This window comes from Typha latifolia, chromosome 12 (assembly GCF_019914945.1).
Source record: "Typha latifolia isolate L0001 chromosome 12, TyphaL0001v2, whole genome shotgun sequence".
Taxonomy (NCBI): Eukaryota; Viridiplantae; Streptophyta; class Magnoliopsida; order Poales; family Typhaceae; genus Typha; species Typha latifolia.
This window is the reverse complement of record NC_133097.1, coordinates 2,191,079-2,214,579: the sequence shown is the minus strand read 5'-3', so window position 1 is coordinate 2,214,579 and position 23,501 is coordinate 2,191,079. Positions and strand designations below refer to the sequence as shown.

The 23,501-nt window shown below is 45.5% G+C and overlaps 1 protein-coding gene across 1 annotated transcript; it reads left to right on the top strand.

Moving 5' to 3' along the window:
* The first annotated feature begins 300 nt into the window (after positions 1-300).
* On the top strand, positions 301-2,365 carry LOC140799461 (ACT domain-containing protein ACR8-like). Its single transcript, XM_073153812.1, has 5 exons — positions 301-626; positions 700-745; positions 841-1,596; positions 1,687-1,791; positions 1,869-2,365. The coding sequence occupies exons 1-5, from the start codon at positions 583-585 to the stop codon at positions 2,220-2,222; spliced, it is 1,305 nt and encodes a 434-aa protein (XP_073009913.1). The 5' UTR covers positions 301-582; the 3' UTR covers positions 2,223-2,365.
* The last annotated feature ends 21,136 nt before the right edge of the window (positions 2,366-23,501 follow it).

The following is a 23,501-nucleotide window of genomic DNA, read 5'->3' as shown; positions in this document are numbered from 1 at the left end:
CTCCTTAGTCCTGATCCCCTCACTAGTGTTTCATTAAGAATAAATAATTTCGTAAGTTAAGCTACGCATCCCCGTGGCAGATTACAGCCCTGAGGACCTTAAAAAGTACGACGAAAGGATTAAGATTTATTAATGAAGACTAACAACTATCTACCTACCTAACTTCTGTGCAATTAAATGGCCCCAGGATTGTAAGGTACAGAAGGTTAGTTAGCAGAAAAATCCAAATTAGCCTAAATATTTACTCTATTTCTCGTCTGCATCTTTTCAAAATTGGTCCACTTAAATAACCAGTGCAGTATGAGCTTGAAAACGATCTAGACGGGCTTGCATTAATGGTAACTTCTGGCACAAGTAAGAGAATGGCTGCCCGAGGAAGTATTTGACTTGGGTCGGAGTATCTATTTTTAGCGTAGATACGTGGCCGGTTTGACAAATAGGAGAAAGCCCATAGTCTTGGGTTTATGTAACTTTTGCAATTCTTGTGCGTCTCCCGTAGGAAGAACAGAGGAAAACAGGGGAAGAGCAAGGCAGAGAGTTTGAAATTTCACAAGAGAAGGGGAAGGAAAGAAGAGGCGATGCATGGATGAGTACGAGAAGCTCGTGAATGGCATGAACAATCCCAGGTTCGTCTCTTTTTGTTTTTCCTCTCCTTTTGCTCTGAAATTTAATTGACCTCCTTTGGCTCCAATCTCACAGGGTCGTCATCGACAATGCCGTCTCCCCCACCGCAACACTAGTCAAGGTAATCCTTCACCGTTGCAAACTATAATTATCACCCAATTCCGCAATCGAGTTGTTTTATTCTCTAACTTTCGTTTGAATAACTTGGTGTCGTAGGTGGATAGCGCTCGGAAGCACGGGAATCTCTTGGAAGCTATCCAAGTCCTTTCGGATCTTGGCCTCACCATCACTAAGGGCTACATCTCCTCCGATGGCCGCTGGTTCATGGACGTATTCCATGTCATCGACCTCCTCGGCTGCAAGATCACCGACACCGCCGTCATCTCCTCCATCGAGCGCGCGCTCAGCGCCGACTCTGCCGCCGACTCTGTACCCAACAACGCCGAGTTCGCCAACCTCACGGCCTTGGAGCTCACCGGCGCCGACCGCCTCGGGCTCTTATCGGAAGTCTTCGCGGTGCTGGCGGAGCTTAACTGCAGCGTGGTGGACGCCAAGGTTTGGACCCACAACGGCCGCATCGCTTCCATCGTCCTCGTCAAGGATTTGGACTCGGGCTCGCCCATCGCCGATGAGTATAGAATCCACCACATGGAAGCACGGCTGAGGAAGGTGCTCAAGGGCGAGGATGGCGTCCTTGGTGTGAGAGCGACAATGTCCTCACCGGCCACTACAAATTCTGACCGTAGGCTCCACCAGTTGATGTTTGCCGACCGCGACTACGAGCGTATTGCGGCATCCAGCGAGGCAGAGTCCGTCACGGTGTTGGACTGGGCGGAACGCGGTTACTCAGTCGTCGCCGTCCGATGCCGCGATCGCCCTAAGCTACTGTTGGACATTGTATGTGCTCTCACGGACATGGAGTATGTTGTCTTCCATGGCACTATCCACACCAATGGTGAGACAGCCTGCCAGGTGGGTTCTTTGATCTCTTCTTTGTCAATCTTTCTCTTTTGGATGTTTTGGTTGGTAACTCGTCATGGGCTTTGTTTGTTTTCCTCTCAGGAGTTTTACATCAAACATTTGGACGGCTGCCCGATTAGATCTGAGGCAGAGAGGCAGCGGGTGATCCAATGCTTGCAGGCCGCCATTGGGCGCAGAGCATCTGAGGTATCTTAACTTCCATTCCAGAGAAATCCAATTCATAAATCTTGTAAATAATCAGAAATTTTCCTTTTCCGGAGCAGGGAATAAGGTTGGAACTGCGAACATTAGATCGAAGAGGGCTGCTCGCCGACGTTACCAGGACGTTCCGCGAGTATGGGCTAATGGTGACGAGGGCTGAGGTGACGACCAAAGGCGAGATGGCAATGAACGAATTCTACGTGACCGACTCCGCCGGCAACCCAGCAGACGCTATGACGATCGAAGCCGTCATCAATAGGATCGGCGTGGAGAGTCTCAAAGTGAACGAGGAGCGTCTTCGGCGCCATTGCTCGGCTGGGGATGACGCAAGTGGTGGTGGAGCTGGGTTGTTCAATTTTGGCAGCCTAGTGTGGAGGAATCTCTCATATCTTGGCCTCATTAGGTCCTGCTCGTAAGATGTTTGTAGGAATGTTTCAGTGACTTAGTATCAAATGTTTGTAAGTACGAATACTTGCCATACTGTCAGTTTGTTACATACGCACAGACGTAGACGTTGTACATAAACAACTTGATAATAGTACTAACACTAGACTACAAATCTTAGCGTCTCTCTCCCGGTCTCCCCCTCATTGGAAATTTCTACGTTCTTAATAGTTTCTAGAGTTTCTTGTTGTGATCTCTTACCTGGTCCTTGAGATGGACTTTTATTAAGCCTTGAAGCAAACCCCAACTAACCTCTGACCTAAAAGGCTAAAACCAATATCTTCTGGAACAGCTTTAGAATTAGTTGATCAACTACTAAAAGGATGTCTTGTTTTGTTTAAGGGAATGATATCAGAATGCAAAATTTATTCTACCATTTGAAATTAGAGAAAGAGACGGTTTATTCTACTATTTGAAATTAGAGAAAGAGACGGGTGGTTGTAGTTGCAGCGTCCACGGGGAGCAAAACGTGCTTTCCTTACTTTCATTGTATTATTTCGTCGTTTGAATTGGGCGGATGGATCGTCATTGTTTTAAATATATTTTCTTCGCGGCCGTTGTCATTTCTTGGGCGACAGCTTGATTTCACGGGAGCTTTCTTAATATTTCTTGGAATGTCAAAGAATAATAATCCATTTGTTTTACGTACGCGAAACCACTTCCATCGAGAAAAAGTCAGCTCCCATCCTGTTATTTTCCCTCGAGCTCTCTGCACTCCGGTTTTCCCCCTCCCAATTAAACTTATATTGCTTTGCTCCGTTATTTAACTGCAGGGAAAAAAAAATGTTATCCCATGTAAAATAGTCACGGCAAAACTACTTCACCCGACAAATCTATACCTCAATAAATATATTTACTATCTATTAAAAATAGTTGTTTTAAGTTGTTTCGTCAATATTTATACATGTAGCAAAAAGTATATATTAACCGAACTTTAAAACGGTACAATAAGAGCTTAGGCTAGCATATTTATACGCCCCATAACATTTATGTTAGCAAAAAGATATATTGTAGCGTCTTAGAAAAAAAAAAAGTCAGGTCACTCGCTTAGCGCATGACCCGCGCATGCCTCTCTCTCTCTCTAACTCTCCTATTGATACGATTCGGACTTCACCGATGTCGTCTCGAGCATGGATTCACTTTAAGAGTGTTTTTATTTTATGTTTTAGTGTTTAATTTCCATTAAAATAAGTTTTCTATAAGTCGCGTTCGAACGCGAGTTGAGTGAGTTTGAACGCGGTTTGTGAACGGGGTTGTGAACATGGTGAAGAGAATGTACTGTGCGTTCGAACGCACTGTGAACGCCTGCATCGCGTTCGCAAATACCGACAGACGCGTTCGATCACGCGTTCGAACGCCTGCATCGCGTTCGCAAATCCAGAAGAGCTAATTCGGTGCGTTCGAACGTGGTCGGGCGAGTTCGAACGCGGTCGGCGAAAATTGTGTTTTAGGGTTAATGTGAGTTGTTGGTTAGCCTATAAAAGGATGTGTAGGGCAACCAAAATCAGGATTGATTATTGAGATTGAGTTTTGCCTTGCCTCCTTCATCTTCTTCGCTCCCGTTCTCTCAATCCCCGGCGACGCCGCTTGTAACCTCCCTCGTCCGGCTAATCACCCTAGTCCCTTAGGGGTGGCCCTCTTCTCCCCCTTCGTCCAATCTATCCAACACTTGCCCTAATCCTTCCATCAACCACAACCGTTCCACCATCACTTTTCACCGGTGCCACCACATTAACGCCGGTCCACCACCATCCACCATTACCTAGGATCTCGTTCCTCCATCCACGAATCCAAAATAGAGCATCCTGACGTTCGTCCACTAAACGAACGATATCTCGAGATCCCCAACTCCGATTCGCCTGTAACTAGATTTTATGGAAAGCTCTTTTGCGAGGCTACAACATATCAAAATCTCACGTCGATCCGACGACAGCATATTTCGGGATCTAATTTCAAAGTTCCGTGCCTAATCGTAACAAGCTGGTATCAGAGCCTTAGCCCCAAAGAGAAGATCGTATCAATCTGGTATCAGAGCTCCATAGCCAGAGGTGTGATCGTATCAAGCTGGTATCAGAGCCACCTTTCCTCGGACAAGCGCTTCCAATGACGACAACCAGATCCATGGCTGCACGGCGAGATGATGAAGAAGAGATTCTCCCAATAGAGGAGGGAGAAACGATTGCAAGGACTTCCACCCGTGGAACCGCCCGATCTAATCAGAATACGGAAGAACCCAGCGTTCAAGCCATGTTGGGGTCTATTTCAGAGCAATTGGCCATCAACAACCAGATGATGATGGAGATGATGCGGGAACTACGGGCGAACGGGAAAGCACCATCGACCCCACGACGCGAGTCCACCCCCTTGAACCCACCGCCACCGGGTCAGCCTTTGCAACCACAAGAGCCGCTGCTACCACCACCCTATGGGCAGAGGCAAGTAAGGATGGTTACACCAGGTCCAATTGTAGGTGAACCCATCCGACGGGTGAGCCACTATGGAGACCGCCTTGGAGATCAAGATCCGTGGGCGGGTCAATACGATCCGGAACCACAACAAGTTAATCAAAACCGAAGGAGGGATCATCAACCCTTCATGGTGCATCCTCCCCCAGTTAGACAAGGACATGATCCGGAACGAGACAATGGCATCCGTGGACAAGTCGTGCGTCTCGAATTCCCCAAGTTCAAAGGTGACGACCCGATTGATTGGTTGTATAGGGCGGAGCAATTCTTTGCATACCAAGGAACGGCGGAAGAGTACAAGGTGACGCTTGCGAGCTTCCACCTTGAGGATGCGGCGCTTCATTGGTTTCGAGCAGCCAATGCCACTGAAGCTATCGAAACTTGGGCTGAATTTTGTGCCGATATCACACGACGATTTGGAGCATCGGGATATGAAGACTTTGATGCTCTCCTCTCAAAGACGGTGCAAAAGACCACGGTTGGGTCATACCAAGAAGAATTTGAGAAAATTAGTAGCCAATGTCATCCACCATGGACGGATCAGCAACTTCGCAGCACCTTCATCTCCGGGTTGCGAGGTGACATACAAGCCGATGTGAGGGCTTTAAGGCCTAGAACCTTAAAGGAGGCCTTCGAAGATGCGGTGCTTATGGAAGACAAACATAGGGCCATGAAGATACACTTGAAACAGAGTTGGATGAGCCAAGGAAGCCACAATCAAGCTCAACCAAACATAGCGGCGGGAAATACTATCGGAGTACCAAGGGTTGCTGCTACAGTGGTACCTCCTCGAGCACCCTTGAAGCCATCCCAAGATGTGAAGTATGCACGTCCGGGACAAGCACTCACACCAGCCCAAGTAGAAGAAAGAAGAGCCAAGGGCCTATGCTTCCGTTGTGATGAGAAGTTTGTACCCGGGCATCGCTGCGCTAAACCGATGGGATCGGTGATGCTAATCGATGGATTGGAGGAAGCGGAGGATGAGTTTGCAGCTGAAGGTACAGATGTGGCTGGACATCAAGGAGAAGAAACTGAGGAGCAACCCGTGGAGGACATGATAGCCGAAATCTCCCTCCACGCCTATTCGGGGACAGCTACGCCAAAGACCTTGCGGGAGAACGGGGTAGTCAAGAAAACCAGAGTGAGAATCTTGATTGACACCGGGTCCACCCATAACTTCATTGACAAGAGGCTCCTTAGGAAGATTGGGCTCGAGTCGGAACCCACGGAAGGGTTCGATGTGACGATCGGAGATGGCACCACATTGCGAGCGGATTCTATTTGTGGAGGTGCAGAATTGAAGGTGCAAGGCCAAACTTTCACATTAGATCTTTATCCATTGGCCTTGCAAGGTGCCGATATTGTTTTGGGGACCCAATGGCTTCGAAGCTTGGGGCCCGTGACATTTGATTTTACAAGCCTCACATTGACGTTTTGGAGAAATGACAAGAGAGTGCTGCTAGATGGAAGCCAACCGCTACTTGAACTTCCAAATGAAGGGGTTGCAAGGGAGCTCGCTTCTTTCTCGGCGCCCACCTTTCCTTTCTTCTCAGATCTGCGGAGAGCTAGTGCAGAGGATAGTGAGCTGGTCCAACTCATAGAGGAGTTGAGAGAGAACCCCTCAAGCCACCCCGAGCACGAGGAGCGCGATGGGTTAGTACTAGAGTGCGGGCGAATCAAGGTACCCCGGAACGAAGAGCTACGGAGACTATTGATGGCACACTTCCATGATACTCCTATAGCAGGGCATGAAGGGGTATTACGTACCTACAAGCGGCTGGCCCAAAACTGTACATGGACAGCGATGAAGACGGACGTGAAGAAGTATGTGCGTGAATGTCAAATCTGCCAACGAGTCAAATCGGAAGCACTCAAGCCTAGCGGGCTGCTACAACCACTACCTATACCAGAGCGTATTTGGGAGGATATCTCCATGGACGTCATCGAGGGGCTGCCGGAGGTTCGGGGACAATCGGTGGTGTTGGTTGTGGTGGATAGACTGAGCAAATATGCTCATTTAATAACATTGTCTCACCCGTTTTCAGCAAAAAGGGTTGCTGAAATTTTTGTTCGGGAAGTGGCACGCTTGCATGGGATGCCTAGGACGATCGTGTCAGACCGGGATCGCATCTTCATCAGTGAGTTTTGGTCCGAGTTCTTCAGATTGCAAGGGACTCAAATCAACCTGAGTTCAGCTTATCACCCCGAGACAGATGGCCAAACCGAGGTGGTGAATCGCGGACTGGAGCAATACTTGCGATGCTTTGTGGCGGAACGACCAAGTGATTGGGTCAAATTCCTTCCATGGGCTGAGTGGTCATACAATACGGCTCATCACTCTAGCATCGACATGACCCCCTTTGAGGCGGTTTATGGGCGCACTCCCCCTGTCTTGCGTGCCTACGATAGACTCGCGGCGGCGGATAGGACCGAGCTTGACTTCGAGCTTGCTGATCGAGATGAAACATTGAGACTGCTCAAGACTCACCTAGCCACAGCCCAAAACCGCATGAAGCAAACTCATGACAAAGGCCGACGTGAGCGAGAATTTGAGGTGGAACAATTGGTGTTCGTTCGACCTCAACCGTATCGGCAATCCACATTCAGACCAATTTTGAACCAAAAGTTGGGTTACAAGTACTACGGTCCGTACCGAGTGCTACAACGAATCGGTCCAAAGAGCTTACCGGTTGGACCTACTCAAGGAACCCGGATACATCCGGTATTCCATGTATCAGCATTGAAGGCCCAGATCGGGCCTAACCAGGTGGTGGGTTCGGCCTTACCCGAACTAATGAAGGAGGATGGCCCCACTGAATCGGTCCGAGTATTAGACCGTAGGAGAAGACGCCATGGGACCAGATTAGAGACTGAAGTGCTAATTGAGTGGCTGGGCAAACCTACTGACGAGTCTACCTGGGAGCTAGAGTCAGATATCATGAATCGCTTTCCGAACTTCAAACCTTGAGGACAAGGTTGCGGAAGCGTGGTGGATTGATACGATTCGGACTTCACCGACGTCGTCTCGAGCATGGATTCACTTTAGGAGTGTTTTTATTTCATGTTTTAGTGTTTAATTTCTATTAAAATAAGTTTTCTGTAAGTCGCGTTCGAACGCGGGTGGAGTGAGTTCGAACGCGGTTTGTGAACGGGGTTGTGAACGTGGTGAAGAGAATGTACTGTGCGTTCGAACGCGGTGCGTTCGAACGCACTGTGAACGCCTGCATTGCATTCGCAAATACCGACAGGCATGTTCGATCATGCGTTCGAACGCCTGCATCGCGTTTGCAAGTCTAGAAGAGCTAATTCGGTGCGTTCGAACGCGGTCGGCGAAAATTATGTTTTAGGGTTAATGTGAGTTGTTGGTTAGCTTATAAAAGGATGTGTAGAGCAACCAAAATTAGGATTGATTATTGAGATTGAGTTTTGCCTTGCCTCCTTCGTCTTCTTCGCTCCCGTTCTCTCAATCCCCGGCAACGCCGATTCTAACCTCCCTCGTCCGGCTAATCACCCTAGTCCCTTAGGGGTGGCCCTTTTCTCCCCTTTCGTCCAATCTATCCCACACTTGCCCTAATCCTTCCATCAACCACAACCCATCCACCATCACTTTTCACCGGTGCCACCACATTAACGCCGGTCCTCCACCAACCATCATTACCTAGGATCCCGTGCCTCCATCCACGGATCCAAAACATAGCATCCTGATGTTCGTCCACTAATCGGACGGTATCTCGAGATCCTCAACTCCGATTCGCCTGAAACTTGATTTATTGGAAAGCTCTTTTCTAGGGCGACAACATATCAAAATTTCACATTGATCCAACGGCGGAACATTTTGGGATCTTATTTCAAAGTTCCGTGCCAGATCTAGTCCAAATCAAGAATTGGAAGAGATCGACCCTTTATCAAAAAGGCGTGATCGTATCAAGCTGGTATCAGAGCCTTAGCCCCAAAGAGAAGATCGTATTATTCGGGTGCAATGACACGACATCATTGTGGACTTGAATCCGTTGGCGATGTGAGGAGCGGACATTGCCCTTGGCACTCAGTAGTTACAAAGCTTGGGACCTATCAATTTTGATTTTCGAAGCATGTGGATGCAATTTAAGCAAGGAAACAAAGATGTGCGGCTTCATGGCATTCAATCTCAGTTGATTCCTACGATGCAGTCGATGGTGGGGCTGCAATGTGCGAGTGATTTGGTTTATCTTCTACAGTTAGGACAAGCAGGAGACGAGCCTCAAATGAGTCCAGATACTACCATAGAGTTGTCTAATTTATTAGACAAATTTGCTGGATTGTTTGACGAACCAAAGGAGTTGCCACCAAGGAGAACAACAGACCACTGCATAGAGATTGTGTCCAGGGCTGCACCGGCGAATATGAGGCCATATCGGTATCCACATATGCAAAAGGAAGTTATCTCGAAGATGGTAGCCAAGATATTGGAGCAAGGCCTCATTCAATCAAGTCATAGCTCTTACTCATCGCCCGTGCTATTGGTGCAAAAAAAGGATGGGACATGGCATATTTGTGTCGACTATCGAGCACTAAATGCTATTAGCATCAAGGACCGGTATCCCATTCTGGTTATAGAGGAGTTGCTGGACGAGCTTGCAGGGGCGACTATATTTAACAAGCTTGACTTGAGGGTCTGGTATCATCAAATTAGAGTTCACCCAGTAGATATGCACAAGACTGCATTTCGAACTTTGGACAAGCATTGTGAGTTTTGGGTGATGCCTTTTGGTCACACAATGCTCCAGCTACTTTTTAAGGTCTTATGAATGATATATTTCAGCCTCTATTGCATAAGTTGTTTATTTTCATTAAAATAAAATTTCTATAGGTCGCGTTCAAACGCAAAAGGGGTCACGTTCGAACGCCCTTGCGACCGCATGCATCAGGTTCGCAATAATAGAGAATGCAAAATGTGCGTTCGAACGCGGTTGGGCACGTTCGAACGCCTACATCGCATTCGCACATACAGAGAACACTTTTTGTGCATTCGAATGCGATCGATGGGAATCTTCTAGAATTAGCGCTGATAATTATATTTTGTCTTGTTGGCTAGCCTCTATAAAGGTGTGGATGGAAGACAAATTCATTATGCTATTGAAATATTGGTTTCTTGCCTCTCTATCATCTCTCTAATCTAATCTCCCTCCTCCCTCTTCACCAACCTACCAGCTCTACCGTTGACAAGGTCTCTCATAACTTCTAATCTCCCTCATCTGTCGAGTCCTCCCTCTTCTTTGGGATCTCAACTACTTCTTTCCCTTCGTCTTAATCACTTAAACAACATCACCTATCCACCCTCATCTCCAGTATCATCCATAACCCTAACATCCACTCCACACCCATCACCACCACCATCATCCGCAATATATCATGTTTTCATCCTAGTCTATGAAGGGTGTAAAAAAAAACGTAGACCAGGAAGTTATGGATTGATTCCACTTGGTTTCATAATTTTCTGACTACTGGAGAATATTTGGTGAATATTTTCCCTCGGTTGCGCGGACTGCTTCCTGCAATAAATTCAGATTTTGAAGGGCTAAGGGTCTTTGCTTTCAATGTGATGAGTGTTTCATATCCGAACACTACTGCATGTGAGCTACGGTAGCATAATGCTCATTGTTGGTCAAGAGGACTTCAAAGAGGATGTTGCTGCTGAGGAAGACTGCCCAAAAGTGAATCAAGAGCTGAACCAAGAAGAGTGCAAGGAGGAAGATATACTGGAAAAGATCTCTTTATATGCGTACTCGGGTACCACCGTATTGTAAACTCTTTGACTGGATGGCTTGATCAAGAAGTGATGTGTACATTTTCTTATGGATTTGGGGAGTACACATAACTTCTTAGATCAACAGTTGGTCGAGCGGTTGGATTGGAAGAGGAGTCGACAATAATGTTTGATGTAGCAATTAGTGATGACATGAAGTTGAAGGCGGGAAGTTGATACGATCTCCCCTTGGGCTAAAGCTTGATCTATCCCTGTTTTCACATCTGGACATGATCTGGCACAGAACTTTGGAAGAGGATTCCAGAAATTATAGTTGTCGGATCAACATAAACTTTTGGTAGCTGTTGCTTTGGGAAAGAGCTCTCCAACGAATCTAATTTTAGGAAAATCGGACAACGAGATCTCAAGATATCGTCAGATAAGTAGACGAACGTTAGGGAATTTGTCTATTGATCCATGGATGGAGGCATGAGATCCTAGGTGGATTATGGAGGTGGTAGGCCGACGGTAATGGGGTGGCACCGGTGAGTAAGGTGGTGATGGTGGGATTATGGATGATGAAAGGGTTAGGGCAAGGGAAGAGAGATTTGAAGAATGGGGAGGAGTGGGCCGCCCGCCCCTAAGAGACTAGGGTGAGTGGCCGGTTGAGGGAGGCTAGAAGCTATGGAGCTGTGGAATAAGAGAACGAGAGAGAAGGAGAACAAGAAGATTAGGGAAAAAAGTCAATTCATTCAATAATTCATTTTTCGTTGCCATTCACATCTTAAAAAGCTAACCAAACAATTTAAAAATGACAATTATTAACCCTAGAAATAGTGGATTTTTGCCGGCCGCGTTCGAATGGGGGGTCGAACGCGTTCGAACGCACAAAAGGCGTTTTCTATCGATACGAACCTAATGCAAGCGTTCGAACGTGCCCGATCGCGTTCGAACACACATTTTGTGAACCTGATGCAAACATTCGCAAGTGCGTTTGAATGCACCCACCCGCGTTTGAACGCGACCTACAGAAAACTTATTTTTCTATAAAATAAATATTAAAATAAAAATAAAAGACACCCCTCAAGTGTATATATGCTCAAAACGACATCAGTGAAGTCTGAATCATATCAATCCACCATGCTTCCGCAACCTTATCCTCAAGGTGTGAAATTAGGGAAGTGATCATTGAATTCTGACTCGAGCTCCTCCATGACTTGATCCTGCGCACTAGCTTCCCACAGATCTAAAAATTGAGGAAAGGTTGGTGCTGAAAAGGAAGTGAGCTTGCTTGCGTCCGGTTGGCGTGAAAGGGCATCGGTAGTTCAGTTCTTGATCCTCTTTTTGTAGACTTGCTCGAAGTCATGTCCAAGGAGTTTAGTGACCCACCGTTGTTGTGCTGGGGTGTGCACACGTTGCTCCATGAAGTAGGGTAAGCTACGTTGGTCTTTGCGGATAGTAAATCGTCGGCCAATCAAGTAGGGTCGCCATTTGGTAACGGCGTGCAGAATTGGTAGCATTTCACGCTCGTAAGTGGATAATTATTGCCATGATACATTTAGTTAGGATCTTTTCTTATTGCATTAGTTATTTATTTTTATTAAAATAAAATTTCTGTAGGTCGCGTTTGAACGTGGAAGGGGTCGCTTTGAATGCCCCTGCGAACACTTGCATTAGATTCATAAAAATAGAGAATGCAAAATCTGCGTTCAAACATAGTCGGGCGTGTTCGAACACATGCATCACGTTCGCACATACAAAGAACGCCTTTTGTGCGTTCGAACGCGATCGGACACATTCAAACGCGATCGGCGAGAATCTTCTGGAATTAGGGTTAATAATTGTATTTTGGCTTGTTAGCTAGCCTCTATAAATGTGTGAATGGCAGCCAAATTCATTATGCTATTAGAATATTAGTTTCTTGCCTCTCTATCATCTCTCTACCCTAATCTCCCTCCTCCCTCTACACCAACCTACCACCTTTACCGTTGGCAAGGTCTCTCCTAACTTCTAATCTCCCTCGTCTGTCGAGTCCTCCCTCTTCTTTGAGATTTTGACCACTTATTCCCCTTCGTCTTTATCCCTTAAACAACATCACCCATCCACCCTCATCTCTATTATCATCCATAACCATAACTTCCACTCCACCCGTCACCACCACCATCATTCGCAATATATCATATTTTCGTCCCAGTTGCTGTTCGAATCTATGAAGGGATTAAATACAAAAAATGTAGAATAAGGAGTTACGGTTCTATCTTTTGGTACCATAGAACCCTATCATTGGTATTAGAGCTAGACGAACCTTAGACCTCCATTAATGGTTGAAACAAGAAAGATGACATCGACAAGGAGACCAATGGAGAGCACACTGACAAGGGAAGACTCAACCCACGATAACCCTAACCGTGAGGCCGATTCCTTTGGAGCGACCACGACATGACCGAGTCAACCAATGTCCATGGGTGTGAATATGTCCAAGTGCGACATGCTAGTGTCAATGATCCTTTTTAACCTATGCCTATACATCATCCCCCACCTCCGTTACAAAACCTAAGATCGGCGATGGTGGAACCCGAGAGGCGAGCGGCACTAGTGCACTTTATCGAAGATGAGGATTGGCACTGTGAGGATGAGGTTGATCCCTTCGGAGATAGTGATGGACATGCTCGAGGATTTAGAGAAGGATATCAACATGCGCAAATGTTCAGACCTAAACCAAGGATCTTTCACGAACCCGACAATGCTATTCGGGGGAGAACCGCATGCTTGGACTTTCCAAAATTCTAAGGCGAAAATCCAAAAGATTGGTGTTTCAAGTTGAACAATACTTTGATTGTCACGGAACAACGGAGGTGATACATTTAGTTAGGATCTTTTTTTACTTCATTAGTTGTTTATTTTCATTAAAATAAAATTTCTGTAAGTCGCATTCGAACGCAGGTGGGGTCGCGTTCAAAAGCCCTTGCGAACGCCTGCATCAGGTGGGGTTGCCTTTCACCATCCTTCCACCTCTATCATTGGCAAGGTTTCTCCTAACTTCTAATCTCCCTCGACTGTCGAGCCACCACTCTTCTTTGGGATCTCGACCACTTCGTTCCCTTCATCTATATCCCTTAATCATATCCACCATCTACCTCCATCTCCGTACCCATCCATCACCCACGTTATTCCATATTTTCGTCCTAGTTACATTTTGAATCTACAAAGGGCGTAAATACAAAAGTTGTAGATCAGGAAGTTTCATAATTTTTTGACTAAAGGAGAATATTTGATGAATATTTTCCCACGGTTGCACGGACTATTTTCTATAAAAAATTCAGATCTTAAGGGAATTGTTCCGTAGACGACCTTTTCGTACAAGACTCCATCAAAGTTGTATCAGAGCCCACCAAATTGGTATCAGAGCCCATCAAAGTGGTATTAGAGCTTATTATTTGGTATCACGTTGCGTAGCCTATCTTTGGTATCGAGAACCTATCAAATTAGTATTAGAGCTTATCAATTGGTATCAGAGCAGGCGTACCTCAGACCTCCATTAATTGTTAAAACAAGGAAGATGACATCAACAAGGAGACCTATGGAGAGCACACAGACAAGGGAAGACTCAATCCTCGATGACCCTAACCGTGAGGCCGATTCCTTTGGAGTGACCACGGCAGGACCGGGTCAACCAACGTCCATGAGTGCGAATATGGATGAACTTAGGGGCATGTTTGATACACTTAGATAGGATCTTTTCTTATTGCATTAGGTGTTTATTTTTTTTTAAATAAAATTCCTGTAGGTCTCGTTCGAACGCCATTGCGAACGCCTGCATTAGGTTCGCAAATACAGAGAACGCATATTGTGCATTCGACCACGGTCGGGCGAGTTCGAACGCCTGTGTTCGAACGCCTGCATCGCGTTCGCACATACATAGAATGTCTTTTGGTGCGTTCTAACAGGATCACGCGCGCTCGAACGTGATCGATGGAAATCCTCTAGAATTAGGATTTCATATTATTTTAGGACTTGTTGGCTAGCCTCTATATATATGTGGATGGTAGCCAAATTCAGAATGCTATTGGATTATTGATTTCTTGCCTCCTATCTTCTCTCTAGACTTCTCCCTCCTTCCTCTTCACTATCCTTCCATCTCCACCGTTAGCAAGGTTTCTCTTAACTTCTACTCTGGCTCGACTGTCGAGCCACCCCCTTCTTTGGGATCTCGACCACTTCATTCCCTTCGTCTATATCCCTTAATCACATCCACCATCCACCTACATCTCCATACCCATCCATAACCCTAACATCCACTCCACCCGTCACCACCACCATCACCCATGTTATTCCGTGTTTTTGTCCCTGCTATAGTTCGAATCTGTGAAGGTCATAAATACTAAAGTTGTCGATCAGGAAGTTACGGATATAGCCCAATTGGTTTCATAATTTTCTAACTACTGGAGCATATTGGACAGATATTTTTCCACGGTCGCGCAGACTAATTCCTATAATACATCGATATGTTGAAGGAATCGTTGCGTAGCCTATCTATGGTTAAATAACTTATCAATTGGTATTAGAGCAAGTGAAACTCAGACCTCCATTAATGGTTGAAACAAGAAAGATAACATCAGCAAGGAGACATATGGAGAGCACACTGACAAGGGAAGACTCAATCCTTTGGAGCGACCACGGTAGGATCGAGTTAACCAACGTCCATGAGTGCGAATATGGATGAACTTAGGGGCATGTTCCATACATTGATTCACAGAGTTGAATCAATTCAAAAGGATCACAATGATTTCAAGGAATATGTCAAGAACCGATTTGATTCGTTATCTCCTCGATGTCGATTGGAGTTTCAAGAAGGAACAGCGGTGGGACCTTATCGAACTGATATCCCACAGGTCCAGGTGCGTCATGTGAGTGTCAATGATCCTCTCTTACCTATGCCCACACATCATTCCCTACCTCCGTTGCAAAACCCAAGACCCACGGTGGTGGAACCCGAGAGGCATGCGACACCAATGTGCTTCGTCGATAAGAAGGCTTGGCACTTTGAGGATGAGGTTGATCCCTATGGAGATGGTGATGGACTTGCTTGAGGATTTAGAGAGAGTGATCAACCTGCACAAAAAGAAGTTATCTGAAAAAGAAGTTATCTCAAAGATGGTAGCCGAGATGTTGGAGCAAGGCCGCATTCAACCAAGTCAAAGTTCATACTCATCTCCCGTGCTATTGATGCAAAAAAAGGACGGGACATGACATTTTTGTGTTGAATATCGAGCACTAAATGCTATTACCATCAAGGACCGGTATCCCATTCCGGTTATCGAGGAATTGCTGGACGAGCTTGCAGGGGCGACTATAATTAGTAAGCTTGACTTGAGGGTCGGGTATCATCAAATTAGAGTTCACTCAGCGGATGTGCAAAAACTGCATTTCGGACTCCGAACGGGCATTACGAGTTTCGGGTGATGTCTTTTGGTCTCACCAATGCTCCAGCTACCTTTCAAGGCCTCAGGAATGATATATTTTGGCCTCTCTTGTAAAGGTATGTTTTGGTATTTTTTGACGACATTTTGGTGTATAGTAGGACTGAATTGGAGCATTGGCGGCATTTGGAGGACGTGTAGAATTTGTTGAAGCATAACCAACTAAAGATCAAAAAGTCCAAGTGCCTACGGGGAGTACCACATGTGGAGTATTTAGGCCACATCATTTCAGCGGATGGTGTAGCGGTGGATCCTCAAAAGATTGCATGTATGATCGCTTGGCCTATTCGTACTACTACCACCTGACTAAGAGGATTTTTTGGGCTGATCGGATATTAGCGACGCTTTATCGCCGGATATGGCAAGATCGTTGCTCCTCTCACTTCTTTATTGAAGAACTCTTTTAGGTGGGCGAATGAAGCCATTTCAGCCTTTGAAGAACTAATAACAGCAATGTCGACGGCACACGTTCTACCACTACCAGACTTCACTAGAGAGTTCATTATGGAACGTGATGCGTCAGGTGTTGGCATAGAAGTTGTACTTATGCAAGGAGGACATCCCATAGAGTAAGGCTTTGTCACAAAAATCTCAGCAATTATCGACTTATGAGAGAGAGATGTTAGTAATTCTACCTACGGTGACAAAGTGGAGGCCTTACTTAATCAGTAGACGATTTATTATTCGAACTGATCAAAGGAGCCTTCCATACTTTATGGGACAACGCATACACACTCCGGCATAGCAGCGATGGGTCATAAAATTGCTGGGATATGATTATGAAATCCAATACAAGAAGGGAACGAAAAATAGAGCAGCGGATGCACTATTGCGCCAACCCGATATCGCCGAGCTTGTAGCCTATTCATCTCCTACCTTTCCATTCCTTGATGAGCTGAGGTATGCATGTACATGTGACCCAGATATTTTGAGATTGTTGTAGGAGGTGATGGATGATCCAGAGTGCCCTCTGGAGTTTGAAAATTGAGGTGGTTTGCTGCTGGACTGCGGATGCATTCGAGTGCCTACAAATGATGGATTAAGGCAGAAATTATTGGAGCACTTTCACCACACTCCAGAGGCTGGTCATGAGGGTGTCTTAAGGACTTATAGGAGGATATCTTAGAGTTGCACATGGCCAGGATTGAGGCGGGATGTGAGGAGTTTTATCCGTGCTTGCGAAATCTGTTAAAGGGCTAAGGCAACCACATTGAAACTGTCCGGATTACTTCAGCCTTTACCTATACTGGACCGTGTTTGGGAAGACATTTCTATGGATTTCATAGAGGGTCTTCCGCTGGTACATAGTTACTTTATTATATTTGTGGTGGTTGTCAGATTGAGCAATTATGTGCATTTTTCGGCATTGTCGCATCCATTTTCAGCCAAGTCAGTAGCAAAAATTTTTGTTAGAGATGTTGCTCGGTTAGATAGCATGCCATACATAATTATCTTGGATCGTGATCGTGTATTTATGAGTGATTTTTGGACTGATATGTTTAGGTTGCAGGGGACTCAATTTAACTTTAGTTCGACCTACCATTCACAAACAGATGGCCAAACTGAGGTGGTCAATGGAGGCATTGAGCAGTACTTGAGGTGCTTTGTGGGAGAGATGCCGAGATGATAGTTGGAGTTCTTATTGTGGGCGGAGTGGTCTTATAACACCGCCTACCATAGTAGCATTGGCATGACTTCATTTGAGGTGGTGTATAGATGCACGGTTCGACGTTACGCGCTTACGATCTAGTGGCATCTGCATATTGTACGAAGGTGGACTTAGCTTTGTTGGATAGAGACTCCACATTGAAAAGGTTGCGTGCTCATCTTAAACTTGCTCAAAACCACATGAAGCAAGTTTATGATCATAGGCATAGAGAGCAGGAGTTCGACATCGGCAGTTGAGTTGCAAATCGTTTGGAGCTGCCAGAGGGGTCGAGAGTGCATCGTATTTTTCATGTTTCATTGTTGAGAAAGTGCATTGGAGATTATGAGATTATTGGATCGGTTCTCTCGGAGCCATTGGAGGAGATAGAGATCATAGAGCCAGTTCAAGTACTTGTTAGACGCTGACGGCGACATGGTACTAGATTGGAGATGCAGATTTTAGTGGAGTGGCTTGGCAAGCCATCTGATGAGGCGACATGGGAGATAGAGACTAATATCTTGGAGCATTTTCTCGACTTTTCATCTTGATGGCAAAGTGGGGAAAGCGTGGTGGTCTCATACACTTAGATAGGATATTTTCTTATTGCATTATGTGTTTATTTTTATTAAAATAAAATTCTTGTAGGTCGTATTCGAACGCAAGAGGGGTCGCGTTCGAACGCCCTTGCGAATGCCTGCATCAGGGTCAAATGCATATTATGTGTTCGAACGCGGTTGGACGAGTTCGAACGCCTGCGTTCGAATGCCTGCATTGCGTTCGCACATATAGAGAATGTCTTTTGTTGCGTTCGAACGCAATCGGGCGCGTTCGAACACAATCGACGGGAATCCTCTAGAATTAAGGTTTCATATTGTTTTAGGCCTTGTTGGCTAGCCTCTCTATATATGTGGATGGTAGCCAAATTTAGAATGCTATTGTATTATTGATTTCTTGCCTCCTATCTTCTCTCTAGACTTCTTCCTCCCCCCTCTTCACCATCCTTCTACCTCTAGCGTTGGTAAGGTTTCTCCTAACTTCTAATCTCCCTCGACTGTTGAGCCACCCTTCTTCTTTGGGATCTCGACCACTTCGTTCCCTTCGTCTATATCCCTTAATCACATCTACCATCCACCTTCATCTCCATACCCATCCATAACCCTAACATCCACTCCACCCATCACCACCACCATCACCTACATTATTCAATGTTTTTGTGTCTGCTAGAGTTCGAATCTGTGAAGGGCGTAAATACAAAAGTTGTATATTAGGAAGTTACGGATCTAACCAAATAGTTTTGTAATTTTATGAATACTGGAGAATATTTGATGAATATTTTCCCACGGTGGCACTGACTTATTCCCGTAATACATCCAGATCTTGAAGGAATCATTGCATAGCCTATCTTTGGTTTAAGAACTTATCAATATTCCATATATTGATGCATAGAGTTGACTCAATTCAAAAGGATCACAATGATTTCAAGGAATATGTTATGAATCGATTTGAATCGTTATCTCCTCGACGACGATCGGAGTTTCAAGAAGGAACAACGATGGGACCTCATCGAACTAATTCACCACAGGTCTAGGTGCATCATGTGAGTGTCAATGATCCCCTCTTACCTATGCCTACACATCATTCCTCACCTTCGTTGCAAAACCAAGGATCGATAGTGGTGGAACCTAAGAGGCGTGCGGCACCGGTGCGCTTCGTCGAGATGGCAAGCTTTCACCTCCAAGGAACGGGATGAGGTTGATCCTTTTGGAGATGGTGATGGACGTGCTCAAAGATTTAGAGAAGGGGATCAACTTGCACAAAGGTTTAGACTTGAACAAAGAATCTTTCGCGAACCCGACAAAGTTATTCTAGGGAGAACCGCACGCTTGGATTTCTCAAAATTCTAAGGCGGTGATCCAACGGATTAGGTGTTTCAAGTTGAACAATATTTTGATTGTCAAGGTACAATGGAAGATGCAAAGGTCCAGATGGCAAGCTTTCACCTCCAAGGGACGGCATTGCATTATTATAGATCGGTTATTCATGGTGGAGGAACTATCGGATGGGCTAATTTTTTTAAGAGGATTACACATAGATTTGGGATGGCTGCATATGAAGATTTTGCTGCCACATTAAGCAAGATGGTTCAGAGGATGACCGTATTAGAGTACCAAGCTGAGTTTGAAAGAGTTAGTAGTCATTGTGAGCCACCTGGGCTCGTACCGATTTTAATTAGCATATTTATTTCAGGGTTGCAAGAGGAGGTATAGGCAGATGTTCGGGCTCCTTGTCCTACTACTCTTGAGGAGGCCTTTGAGAAGGCTGTGAGGATGGAGCAAAAGCATAAGGCTCTAAAGATGGCATCGAAAACCAATTGTGGCAACCGAGATGGGCGGTTTGCACAAAGAATGTCGGATGGAAATTCTATAGGTTCAAGGACAGCGACTGCTAGTATTAGAGGAGGTAAAAAAAACCCCCGTTCGAACCCTCACACCTGCCGAGGTGGAGGAGCGAAGAGCGAAGGGCCTTTGCTTTCGATGCGATGAACGTTTCACCCCTGGTCATAAGTATACCAAACCGATCGGGAGTGTGATGCTCATTGATGGTCTCGAGGATGATGATGAGGTTGTTGATGATGGAGAGTGTCCAGAGGAGGCTCACGTTGAGGCCATTGAGATGGGTGTGGAAGAAGATATCCAAGCTGAAATATCGATGCATGCATATTCGGGTACTTCCACGCCGAGGACGTTACAAGTAGATGGACTCGTTAGAAAGTATTGTGTGCACATCCTCATTGATTTAAGGAGTACACAACTTTCTAGACGAGAGGTTAGTGAGGAGATTGGGTTTGGATGCCAAACCGACCGCGGGATTTGACGTTGCTATTGGAGACGGCACGAAGCTTAAGGCGGAGAGCTTGTGTCACCGGGTCGGTATACGGATGCAAAGATATGACATAATTGTGGACTTGTATTCGTTAGCGCTGTGAGGAGCAGACATTGTCCTTGGTAATCAGTGGTTACAAAGTTTGGGACCCGTCACATTTGATTTCCGGAGCATGTGGATGAAATTTAAACAAGGAAACAAAGTTGTGCGGCTTGAAGGCGTTCGGTCTTTGCCGATTCTTGCGATGCAGCCTATGGTGGGGCTGCCTTGTGCGTATGATTTGGCCTATCTTCTTAAATTAGGATCAGTAGGAGATGAATTTCAAACGAGTTCAGGTACTACCATTGAATTGTCTAATTTATTAGATAACTTTTCTAGACTGTTTGAGGTGCCACAAGAATTGCTATCGAGGAGAGCGGCGAACCATCGCATAGAGATTGTACCCGAGGCTGCACCAGCAAACATGAGGCTATATCGGTATCCACATGTGCAACAAGAAGTTATCTCAAAGATGGTAGCTGAGATGTTGGAGGAAGGTCTCAGACAACCAAGTCATAGCTGATATTCATCCCTTGTGCTATTGGTGTAAAAATAGGACGGAACATGGCATTTTTGTGTTGACTATCGGGCAGTAAATGCTATTACCGTCAAGGATCGATACCCTATTTCGGTTATCGAGGAGTTGTTGGACGAGCTTGCAAGTCCGACCATATTAGAGTTCACCCGGCGGATGGGCACAAAATTGTGTTTCAAACTCTAAACGGGCATTACAAGTTCCGGGTGATGCCTTTTGAACTCACCAATGCTCCAGCTGCCTTTCAAGGCCTCATGAATGATATATTTTGGCCTCTCTTGCGAAGGTATTTTTTGACGACATTTTGGTGTATAGTAGGACTAAATTGTAGCATTGGCGACATTTGGAGGATGTGTTGAATTTATTGAAACAAAATCAATTTAAGATCAAGAAGTTCAAGTGCCTATGAGGAGTATCACAAGTAGAGTATTTAGGCCACATTATTTCAGCGGATGGTGTAGCGATAGATCCTCAAAAGGTTGCATACATGACCGCTTGGCCTATTCCTACTACTACCACCGGATTGAGAGGATTTTTGGGGCTGACTGGATACTATCGCCGTTTCATCACCGGATATGGCAAGATCGCTGCTCCCCTCACTTCTTTGTTGAAGAAGGACTCTTTTAGATGGACAGATGAAGCCACTTCAGCCTTTGAAAAATTAAAAACAGTAATGACGACTGCGCTAGTTCTAGCGCTACCGGACTTCATCAAAGAGTTCATTGTGGAATGTGATTCATCGGGTGTTGGCATAGAAGTTGTACTAATGCAAGGAGGACGTCCCATTGCCTATCTTAGCAAGGCTTTATCACAAAAATCTCAGCAATTATCGGCTTATGAGAGAGAGATATTGGCAATTCTGCATGTGGTGATAAAGTAGAGGCCTTATTTGATCGGTAGACGATTCATTATCCGAACCGATCAAAGGAGCCTTCCATACATTATAGGACAGCATATACACACTTCGGCACAGCAAAGATGGGTCACAAAATTGTTGGGGTATTATTATAAAATACAATACAAGAAGGGAACGGAAAATAGAGCGGCGGATGCACTATGGCGCCAACCCAATACCACCGAGCTTGCAGTCTATTCATCTCCTACCTTTCCTTTCCTTGACGAGCTGAGGTATGCATGTACATCTGACCAAGATGTTTTGAGATTGTTACAGGAGGTGATGGATGATCCAGACTGCCATCCAGAGTTAGAGAATCAAGGCAGTTTGATGCTAAACTGCGGATGCATTCGGATGCCCGAACTTATTGGAGCACGTCCACCAAACTCTAGACGCTGGTCATGAGGGTGTCTTGAGGACTTATAGAAGGATATCTCAGAGTTGCACATGGCCAGGATTTAGACGGGATGTGAGGAGTTTTGTCCATGCTTGCAAAGTTTGTTAAAAGGCTAAAGCAACCATATTGAAATCGGCCGGATTACTTCAGCCTTTTCCTATACCGGACCGTGTTTGGGAAGACATTGCTATTGATTTCATAGAGGGTCTTCCGTTGGTACGTGATTATTCTGTTATTCTTGTGGTGGTTGACAGATTGAGCAAGTATGCACACTTTTTGGCATTGTTATATCCGTTTTCACCCAAGTCAGTGGTTGAAATTTTGTTAGAGATGTTGCTCGGTTACATGGCATGCCACGCATGATTATCTCGGATCGTGATCGTGTATTTATGAGCAACTTTTGAACATAGTTTTTCATATTGCAGGGGACTCGATTGAACTTCAGTTCGGCCTACCATCTGCAGACGGACGGCCAAACCGAGGTGGTCAATCGAGGCATTGAGTAGTACTTGAGGTGCTTTGTTGGAGAGATGCTGAGACGATGGTTGGAGTTATTACCGTGGGTGGTATGGTCTTATAACACCGCCTACCATAATAGCATTGGCATGACTCCATTTGAGGTGGTGTATGGACGCACGACTCTGACGTTATGCGCTTTTGATCCTGTGGCATCGGCTGATCGGAAGGAGGTGGATTTAACGTTGTTGGATAAAGATGCCATATTGAAGAGGTTGCATGCTCATCTTAAACTTTCTCAAAACCGCATGAAGCAAGTTTATGATTGTAGCCACGGGGAGCAGGAGTTCGACATCAATAGTTGGATGTTTGTTAGGGTACAACTGTATCGATAGGTGACCTTACGTCCGATGCGTAACCAAAAGTTAGTGCATTACTACTTTAGTCCATTTCGGGTGTTGGAGCATATTGGTCCGGTTGTATATTATTTAGAGCTGCCGAAGGGGTCGAGAGTGCATCCTGTCTTTCATGTTTCATTACTAAGGGAGCGGATTGGAGATCATGAGGTCATTGGATCAGGTTTACCGGAGCCATTGAAGTAGACGGAGATTATAGAGCCAGTTCATGTACTTGCTAGATGTCGACGATGACATGGTACCAGATTGGAGATGGAGATTCTAGTTGAGTGGCTTAGCAAGCCATCCAATGAGCCGACATGGGAGTTGGAG